The sequence below is a fragment of the Atta colombica genome, unplaced genomic scaffold (assembly GCF_001594045.1).
Source record: "Atta colombica isolate Treedump-2 unplaced genomic scaffold, Acol1.0 scaffold107, whole genome shotgun sequence".
Lineage (NCBI taxonomy): Eukaryota > Metazoa > Arthropoda > Insecta > Hymenoptera > Formicidae > Atta > Atta colombica.
The window spans coordinates 2,715,816-2,726,774 of record NW_017259192.1 but is presented as its reverse complement, the minus strand read 5'-3'; the positions used below and the strand labels follow the sequence as shown (position 1 = coordinate 2,726,774).

At 29.2% G+C, this 10,959-nt stretch overlaps 1 protein-coding gene across 2 annotated transcripts; it reads right to left on the bottom strand.

Annotated features, from left to right (window-relative positions):
- Nucleotides 1–730: 730 nt before the first annotated feature.
- Nucleotides 731–8,421, bottom strand: LOC108692097 (lipid storage droplets surface-binding protein 1). Of its 2 annotated transcripts, XM_018200239.1 has the most exons (9): nucleotides 8,222–8,265; nucleotides 7,961–8,086; nucleotides 6,184–6,326; nucleotides 5,744–5,929; nucleotides 5,249–5,465; nucleotides 3,772–3,941; nucleotides 1,795–2,052; nucleotides 1,373–1,474; nucleotides 731–1,181 (listed from the first exon to the last, which is right to left on the bottom strand). In XM_018200239.1, the coding sequence occupies exons 3-9, from the start codon at nucleotides 6,310–6,312 to the stop codon at nucleotides 1,053–1,055; spliced, it is 1,191 nt and encodes a 396-aa protein (XP_018055728.1). In that variant the 5' UTR covers nucleotides 6,313–6,326; nucleotides 7,961–8,086; nucleotides 8,222–8,265; the 3' UTR covers nucleotides 731–1,052. The 2 variants fall into 2 exon arrangements, with proteins under 2 accessions (XP_018055728.1, XP_018055716.1); XM_018200227.1 differs by lacking the exon at nucleotides 7,961–8,086 and having other exon boundaries at nucleotides 8,222–8,421.
- Between the last annotated feature and the right edge of the window lie 2,538 nt (nucleotides 8,422–10,959).

Genomic DNA, 10,959 nt, shown 5'->3' with positions numbered 1-10,959 from the left:
CATAGAAAATAAATAATTTTATATTAGCTTCTCAATATTCTTCAAAATTATTAAGTTGAAGTTATAAATAAGACCTAAATAAAAAATATAATAATAAATAATACTTTTTAAAATTAATGTATACACTGGTACATTATTTCAATATTAGTATTTAATAAAAAAATAATCGGCATTTTTTATCTGTTTTATCTACTGATATAAGTTGAAATTGTATATTGCAACTTACTTGAGACACAGAATGATAAATTTAGAAGTTCTGTAACCTGAGGATTTCTCTACTTTCACTATTGAAAGAAATTTGAAGAGAGCGTAGTACGGGATGTTAGTAGATGTCTCACGTTTTCATCTAAATATTAAAGTCCATGATTTAATATTTTAAACGATAATAAATAATAGATTTATCTGATTTATAACACACGAAATATGTTTAATAATATATGTTTTTAATGTATAAGTGTACTTTCAATATACATATAATACTTTCTTTAACATATATTTTTTATGTGATCGCACAAAATTGAGAAATAAAGAATATTTACATTGATAAATAAAAATGTAGAAATATAAACAAAAATTCTCAAAGATATTGTTATAAGAATCTAAAAATCATTTTCATTCAAATCATCAAAATTAATTAATTGTATTTAATTAAGTTTTATTTTTTAAATATACAATTTTTATTGCTTTATTAAAAATAAATAGGAAAAAAAATAAATACAAATTTGTGTGATGTCGCAATTAAAACGGTTCTTTATTTCTTCACTTACATTTAATTATCGTAGATGTTAGTTTTGACTAATGACTAACTTAAGAAGTAAATTGGGTATAGCACGAGTACATTGTGCCATTGATAAAATATATTTTGTTGTTTTATTACGTGTTGTGTCACGAATACAAAATCCTAAAAAATAATGTTAATCGCGATCGATAAGATGTTATGCTAATCAATAAGCAGCGATGCAATTTCTATCCTCGTGTCTTTGACCTTGTAATTGAAAACCATACCAGAAGGGGAAAGAAACTCGCACGTAGCAGTTTTCAGGCAAGACTTGTTACTCGATACCGTTTGTTGGAGGATCGGAAGTCTCTGACGTGTGGTTGTTGTGATTCTGCTCAGGGTTTTGCGTGTGTGATGTCTTTTGAGGGCTAGGGCGACCAGCCAAAAATGTAGCAAATTTTTCCTGCAAGAAAATTATTATTGTATATATTGCGATGAAAAGATATTAATTTAAAAACATCTTCCAATAACTGATTTATCAAGATGGTAAAAAGAAAATTGAGATTTATATCAATATAAATATTTTCATAAGCTTTTTATATTTTCTTTAAATAATGTATCTATAATTTCAAATAATTACAAGTGCATACTTACCAACATTAAATTTACAGTTGAATTCAGCTTTTCAATACCAGAGCGTATAATAGATATTTGTTCTTTTACCGTATTGCTCTTACCTATAAGCGCAGGTATCATCTGCAAAATATAATATGCACAGAATAAAACCATTATTAAAATAAATATAAAAACATTTATTTACACGCGTTAAATTGTATTTTTTAAAAATAAGCACTGATTGAAAATATATTTTATTTATAAAAGTAATACGTGTATTTTATTTATTTCATGCGTATATCTTATTCTTTAAATCATTTTTCTTAATTTGATCAACATGTGCGATTAAGAAAAAGTATATCTTTTCACAATTTTTATAATTATGCATTAAAAATATTCTCTTTATATTGATTGCGTTATAAATGCGACAAATCAAGCCGGATCAGTGAAGTTGATGTAACCTGCAATGAAGCATTTGCGATGTCAAGTAATTGATGAGAAAGCTGGGCAAGTAGATGACTTAAATGCCTTGGAGTTCTCGTTGCCAATGCCATCGTACCATTCACTAGATGCACTATGCGCCGTGTGGATTCGCGCGTCAAAAGCACGAGGAACTGTTCGAGCGTTTCTGGACGCGCCTGATTTTCAGGCTCGGGTTGACTCAATGAACCCCATAACGCTTTTGCTTTTTGCATAGCTAATTTTGGATCCGTGACTATCTACGCATACATTAAAAATTGATACTCGTTCGATATATTAAGTTCGCGTTTTGAACAGTTTTGAAATAGGCACATGATTATATCAAAATAACGAGGAAATTCAATGTTCATGTCGTAGTAAGTATTTATATTGATATTTAATATTTGAATTTCTTTTCATTTGTATGATCTGTGTGTATTTGTAAATATTTATTATGCGAAGATCAGTGAATGTTCTTGTGATCTCGATCATGTACCTATCTCCGAAGTTATTCTCATCAAAACTTTCTTATCGAATCCATTTATAGATATTTATATAGATATTTGTATAAACAGTTCTAAATTTAAAATACAAAAAGATATAAATGGCAAAGTTCGAATATCTTAATATATATTCACACATTTTATAAAAGTATAAATTTTTACGTTCTATTGTGACCCACATTAAAATGATTTTCCTAGAATCTCAAAACAATCTCGCAATGGAAAAATATGTCTGCACGATGTATGCAAACCTTGCTTTTAAGGAAGAATTTTAAGTAACTTATCATATAAATGTTTATAGTTATTATTTTTTCAGACATAAAATATATATGTAAGATGTCTTATTTAGTATCTCATAGCTACAGTAATATTTTTTTTTGTCAGCGATTATTTTGCACAAACATCTTTCTAATCATTTGTAATAAATATGTTACTATTAAAAAATTTTAAAATGTAGGGGAATTGTGCGCAGCGGGTAATTGTGCGCATGCTTTAGTATTTTTCCAATAGATGAAGACATCACCGTGAAATTTTTATGCAGAAAGCCTCCTCTTAAAATATAACTAGAAAAGATACGTAATATACATAAATATATTGCTGGCCAGAGAAATACAAAAAAGTGACTCTTTTCTTGTTATTTTAGCATTCAGAAAATAAGATATGTCCGTATTTTTAATTTATTTGTTTGCATACGTTATTAAAGTACGTGCACCTTTTCACTTGTTATTTATGAAGTTTGATTAGAAAGATTGTTGAAGTAATCGTATTTCATATCGAGTAGCAGCAGGCAACTGTGCGCAAGTGTTTTGAAATGCGCACAATTACTCATCTTCTATATACTGTATGATTATAACACTAATTTTTTCGTTCCTGCTTGGCATTATTATTTTATTTTGCCATTTCATTTTGCTAAGATTTATGTGCATTTATTAATATGTATTTTTTTTTAAATATATTTTCTTAGTATATTTAAAATATATTTATAATAAATATATTTTCTGATTTCTTTGTCAACATTCCACAATTCATTTCGTACGACTTTTGTTTTAAGCATAATTACTCAATCCATGCGCACAATTACTCGAGATTTTTTCGCTTTTTCGTTTTTTTGATTAAATACAATCTTATTAAATGAAAATCCGTTCGATATGACTAATGTACGTAATGTAGAAAAATATTTATAGTCTCTATTTCTAAATTTATATCACTTTAAACTTTGAAAATTCCAGGGGCAATAAATTTCCCTACATTTCCCTAGGTGCGCACAGTTCCCCCACTTTCCCCTATCAATATATGTTATGAATCTGTACGATATAAAATATAATGCATCAAAAGCTAAATAATTTTATCATAATATTATAAGGATTAGTAAGATGTAGACGATATCTGAATGTATTATACATGTGCACATTTTAATAATTAAACTGTGTATGAGTATGTTGATGAATGATAAATCGATTAAATCTCGAGCCTTACCAATTCCACGACATATATAAGAACATGGACGCACTCTGTTCCTTGCTGTTTGAGTGCGCGCGCCTCGGCTAAAGTGCGTTGCGTTAATCTTCTTTGTAGGTTTCGCGAGAACCTCGCGCCATGTTTAATCGTTCGTATCGTTTTGCTCATGGTTTTATTGGAACTGACTTCTAAAACACGAATTCGCAAACATTTAACTCTTATTTTTACTGTCACACGCTTTAGTCATGTATAAAATAATATTTCATATATATACGTATAATATGTATAATATACATAAAATGAATTATTTTTGATCGATATTTATAGTATAATCGGATCTCATATAAGATCATTCTTAAAGTATAGTATTAAGATGTTATAAATCAATCAGAGAATCTTACGTGTTAGCAGTTTAAGACATTACTTAAGACGATTTTAAAATGAGAATGGACTATAATATCGCCTTTTGAACAAAGTTCAATTCTATGATTAAAAAATATAATATAATATTATTACATACGCAAAATTTTATAAAATTAAAAAAATCTGAATTATAAAGTAGATGTAGGTGCATTACATTATGAGCATTGCAAGTAAGATAAGCACCATTTATTTTTGCTATGAGTATTTGATACTACAATAGTAATTTGCTGAAAACTGAAAAAATCTTCACAACATATTTTTTTCTCAATATACTTTGGAATTTAAACAAATTTTATTTATTTCAGAAATTTATCGCAAATTAAATAATCATTATGTTGTTGATATTTAATTCGTTATTTTCCTATATTAAGATAGAATATCTTGTTCTATATGTCAGTATTCGTAAAGAATATTCAGTCTAATCTCACAAACTTCTAAATCATTATTGATTTGTAAATATAGTCGAATAGGATGCATTATGAGCATCCTATGAGCAGGTTGTCTATTATGAACATGCATAAGTATGTTATCAATTTTCACAAATTGAAAGATAAGGTATTTTATGTTATTTAAATTACCACTTTGAACTTTAATTCACATAGAATTCTAATTTTAAAAAATTAAATATTATTAATTATGAAAGTTATTTTAAGTGTAAAATATATATTCGGTATTAATAGATTTGAATGTTATATGAGTGGATAAATAATATATTGTATGTTATAGATACCTGATAATTTCATTTTAGGATGTCAAAGAAGCTGCGCACATAAAAATCAATAACACGATCTTTTATTTATGCACATAATTTCTTTCAAAAAAATTTTTTTAGCTCACATTACTTAGGAATGTCCACATTATTCTATTGAAAGTTAATATGAGTATTGATTGAGTAATATAAACACCCTACTATTTCCATATTTACATTAAAATAATTAACTTTTATATCAAAATATATAAAACAACAAACTTATCAAATGATAGAAACAAAGTTTTTTCCATCCTATACAAGAAATATTTTCTTAAAATGTTTTCTTAAAATGCTTACAAAATCTAATCCTATTGTATTTACCATCTTTATCAGTTTGATGTTTATTAGCTGAATCTTTATCAGTTGAATCTCCTGGTAAGTAACGATCCATATATTCGTCCGCAATTGTCAGCGCACCGTCCAATCTATCAGCAGCAGCGTTGGCAGCTTGACTACCGATTTGCTTAACATTTCCGGCACGTATTAGAACCGGTTTAACAATTTTCTTATTTACATAGTCTCGCGTATTTAAATATATCTAGAGCATGAAACAAGATTAATTTGCAACGATTTTATCAAGATTATTAATCTACACGAGATAAACCAATCAATTTAATTGATTTCCACAAAATTCATTTTTCTGTTTAAGTTGAATTTATAATATTAATAGAAAATAAATATTCTTTTAATTGTATTATTTGTATATTAATATAAATGTGTAATTATGCTCTACTTTATGAATACATTTGCAAGGATATGTATATATCTCCATATAAATTTCGCATATTGTCATATAAAAAAGATTTGTAAATTTACAACATGAGGGGGAAGTTGCACTGCCGGTACTTTCTGCTCAACGATGTCGATACCTTTGTACAATAATTGATCAATTGTCATAATGGGTCTATTAAGTGCAACAATTACTGGTCTTGCCTTTGCCGTAGCAATCGCTAATGACTGCTCCGCTGTATCTAAACTCCAATTCATTAAAGAATTCGAACGCTAAAGAAAGAAACAGTTTAAATTATTAAAAAAACTAACTGAAAAAAATGAATGTGAAAACAATGATTAAATGATAATTAACTTGAAAATAGAATTATTTGATTGCACTTATATTTTTTATTGTTGTCATTTAAGATTTCTGCAAATGTCGTATTTTGTTTGAATAAATGAAAACAAAATTTATCATTTTTTTAATGGCATGATGAGCGACATTTTGTATTATATTAGAATTTAAATCTTTATTTTGAATGTACCTTTATTCTGGTATACACATTATTAGCGATGTATATACCGCTTTCTATGATAGGAAGACTGGAGAGCTTAGTCACAGATTTAAAATGCGGCAAATCCGAATGCCGCCTTTTCGCATTTGTTTCCCCCATATGGAAAATAGTTGCTGCAATTAAAAAATTAAATTGCTGGATTATAAAATAAAAAAAAATCATTAACTCAATAATAATCTGCTTATAATCTAGCGTATTTTAATGTGTGTATTTTAATATTGTAAGCAATTTCCACAGTTTACAATTGCCGAATATTAAAAAAAAAAAATTTTTTTTTAATTCTAAAAGAACCTTTTTCAGTTTCTTAAAACAATCTCAGATATTTTTATTTTATCTATCTTACATACACATTTTCTTGAAAGAAAAAAATTCTGATTAATCATGCATTTATTCTTTAAAAAATTCTTTAATTAATATTCATAAATTCATATATGTTAAAAAATTGCTCGAAAACAGCTGAAAAACATGGCTTATTAAAACGATTGACATTAAGTCATACATATTTAATTTCTTCGGACGTAAGTGTATTTGTATTTTGTAATAAGTTCTTAATATCATGCAATGTTAATGTGCAAGCAATTGCATCATGTAAGCAATTAATATATATTTATTAATTGTATTGTAGTATATTTCTCTCCATGTATTATAATTTTATAAAATAGCATACTATTTAAAATAATTTACGCAGCGCTTCGATCAAATAATCTCTCTCTCTCTTTTTTTTCATTTAATTTAAGAAAGAAAATCTCATATTTATGGATAAGTACTCTCTTCCCTTCTAATTGTGGCTAATAAAGAAAAGATTATCGCTAAAACATCAGTACACGGAAAAACACGTTTTCTTCTCTAAATGTTCTTCTCTAAACGACGCCATATGTCACTCAAAAGAAACGATTCATTTAGCATCCATCTGTGAACCGATAAGGGAGATCATAGCGGGAGGGGATAGTAATAAAGATTTTATTTTGTGGTTAATTATCGAGGCAATATATATATATGACTGTTTTGCACGCATCAAATAATCTTCTCTCAAGTGGATGAAATACTATTAGATTAGCACGATTCGCTGATAATAGGATGAGAGAAGAAATTTATTAAACTCGTCGCTATTCCATTAGAACTCTCAACAGGACTTTCACCTGTAGTTCACTGTTGAGGACAATCGAAGTGAGAAAGAAACTCCCTCCGGTGAAATTTCCCTATAAGCGATTATGCCGACGGATATTCTGACTTTCTCGCAGAGATCAAACTTTCTTCGTGTGCATATATGGAACATTGCATCTGTACTGTCTACTACTTATCTGCGAGATTATATTAAGTATGAGAAAAAATTCGTGGCGTTCCGTATCGTTAGATAGCAGTTAAAAAAACGCCACGAACTTTTTCCCACACCTAATATTTTTGCTCTTGTATCGATATATTTATTACATTTTGTTTTAAATAATTTGTACACCTGCAGGTAGTCTATAATTAGCAAGCTGATATTATTTGATATCAAAATCAGAACAAATAACGTCATCTTGCTATATCTAGGAGAGTAACAAATGTTTCTCTCACCTATTTAATGATATTTAATTTGTTATTTATTTCCCTTGAGATATTCTATTTAATGATTATATTGTCGTAATTTCGTCTCCAATTAAATCTTAATGTGATCTATCGCAACTATAAATCATCAATCATATTTGTTAAGCGTCAAAGTATTTACGTAGACTCAATGCGAAAAATTCAATTGCGTATTACTCACATTTTTATCTTTCGCTGTTTCTTTCCTCACACTTCAAGTCAATCACTACTAATTGCTGATTTCGCACAAAGATTGTATTACCCTTTCCTCTTTTTTATTTCGCTCTCGGTTCAACTGTATAATCAGCTATACAACCACATTCAAATACTCATATACATATGCTTGTGCACATATAAACATGCACGCATGCATGAGTATATACAAATTATCAATTCGGAATAAATCAGTGGAAATGAATATTCATACGACGAAAATTCTTACCTAAGAGCAAAGGCGAGATGAAACGGGGGAAAACTACGGGTTCTGAATATCGTGTACTGGGCCAATCGCGTCCGAATCTGCTATCGGATGAACGAAGAAAACTCGGCGTTTCGACCGCAGAACGCGCCGTTGACTGCTCGACGAAGACTACAAATGGATATCTCATCGGTTTGACCTATGACACATCGATTATATATGAATACGACGTTAATGACGCACGAATACAAATCTTTTTCTATGCGCATCTCTGTACGTGGAAATCGGAAAAAGACGTAGACACTGAATCAATTTTATATGAAATGGATTTCGTATTTGCAAATAAAATGGGCAGGCGGTTGGCGAAATTTTAATTCTATGTTACTATTTTTTGAAAGGAGATATTATTCTTGACTGCTTAATGTTTTGAATGTTCCCCTTTTCTTCAAAATTCTTATTGATAATTGTGTCATAATTACGAATTTATAAGAATGTTTATTTTATTTTTATCAAATCGATCACTTTTATTGAGCTTTCAAATTCTTCCAAGCTATATTTAAATTATTATTGTACCTCTTATCAATAAAATATTGCGACATACATACATTATTAACAACGATATTTGAGGTATCAATCAACTTTCAAATCCAATTTTTTAATGATTTTTTAATTTGACTTTTATCATTATTTTTTACCATAATTTAGATAACAAATTTGTATAAATATATTAGATGTGAGAAAAAGTTCGTGGCGTTTTTCCCGTTAGATGACATTAAAAAAACGCCACGAACTTTTTCCCAACCTAATATAATGTACCTATTATAATGTAATTTAATAATTCATTCTATAATAGCTCTCATTCTATAATAGCTCCTTTATTTGTTTATTCTCATTCTATAGAGGATATCACGTCAAACTTGGTGCGTTGGTTAAATGTAAGACATCATGGATTATTGCCCCAGACGTTAGACAGCTCGCAAAAATGAATCAAGCAAAAAGCAACTATGAAAAATTCGAAATTATCTCGGGCAGACGCTCTTAATTATTATGCAAAGTCCACTTTGCAATTTTGTCTTTACAAAGATAAATATGTCCATGTTATAAATTTATTTATTGCTAATTTGTGCTTATCTTGTCTAATAACCCTGATTTTATTTATTGGATGAAATTATTCTTGTCTAATCTAATTCTTTAAATATATTCAACAATCGCTGATATATGTTTAAAATGTTCTCAGCAAGAAGAATATAACAAATCGAGACAATTTCCTTGTCTTCATATGAATTATCAAATATGAAAGGAATAAAACTCAATGCATTATATGATGTTAAATGTGATGTCATTCTATTGGGTTGTCCGGAAAGTTCGTGCCGATTTTGAAGGAAAATTGAAACGCAGAAAATTTAAATTTTAATATACATTTATTAAATTATATAGGTGCCATTCTGTTCTACAACCTTTCTCCATCTTTCAGACTTGAAAATTCCGTCCTTCCAGAATCTCTTAGGTTTTTCAACGAAAAAAACTTTTTTAAGTGATTTTTCACCTCGACCAAAGAGTTGAAGCTTTTTCCATTAAAGGAATTTTGTAATAATCGAAATAGGTGGAAATCAGATGGCGCGAGGTGTAGTGAATATGATGGATGGGGGGGTAGAACATCCCAACCGAGTTCCAATAACTTTTGTCGAGTTATCAAAGACACATGAGGCCGCGCATTGTCCTGATGAAACACAACGCCCTTCCGATTCACTATTTTTGGACGTTTTTATTCAATTGCTGTCTTCAATTCGTCTAATTGGGAACAATACTTCTCTGAATTTATCATCTCGTTGTTTGTAAAAGCTCATAATACAGGATCCCTTTCCAATTCCACCAGACACAAGCATGACCTTCTTTGAATGAAGACTTTTGGGGTGGCTAAAGGTGGTTCATTCCGATTCCCCAAGATCTTTTTCGCACAACATTATTGTAAATGATCCATTTTTCATCCCCCGTCACTACTTGCTTCAAAAATGGTGTCTTTTCGTCGCGTTTATAGAGCGAGTCGCAAATGGAAATGCGATCCATCAGATTTTTCTCCGTTAAATCGTGGGAAACCCATACATCAAAACGATTTATGTAGCCAAGCTTCACAAAATGCTCGTGAATAATGGATTTTGATATATTCAACATTTCTACTAATTTACGTGTCGTATAGCGTGAGTTATTCTCGATCAATGTTTTAATCTGATCTTCATCTGTGGAGAGCCTACTCGGGCTTTCTTGATCTTCAAGGTTGAAATCACCAGCTTTAAACCTAGCAAACCACTTCCGCATAATTCTTTCAGCTACAGCACTTTCGCCATAAACAGCGCATATCTTGTTTGCCGCTTGTGTGGCGTTTTTGCCTTTCCGGTAAAAGAAAAGCATTAAATGCTTAAAATGCACTTGGCTTTCTTCCATATTCAAAGGCGTATAAAACTGACAAAAATTAACGTATCACAATCAAATTTTTTTCCAAGTATGCCTGCAGTACTGTCTTTTACAATATGTACGCATGTATTTGTTTTCAATCGTTCTGATATATTCAAACCTGTCCTTACACCACCTACCAAAAATCGGCACGAACTTTCCGGACAATCCAATATTTAATATGATATAAAGTATAATATTTGTCAATTAATAAAAAATAAAAAGAAAAAGTATAACATACATAATCTAAATTTTAAAAATTCTATTAATTTTATTATGTATAAACATATTAATTAATTAGGCAATTAATT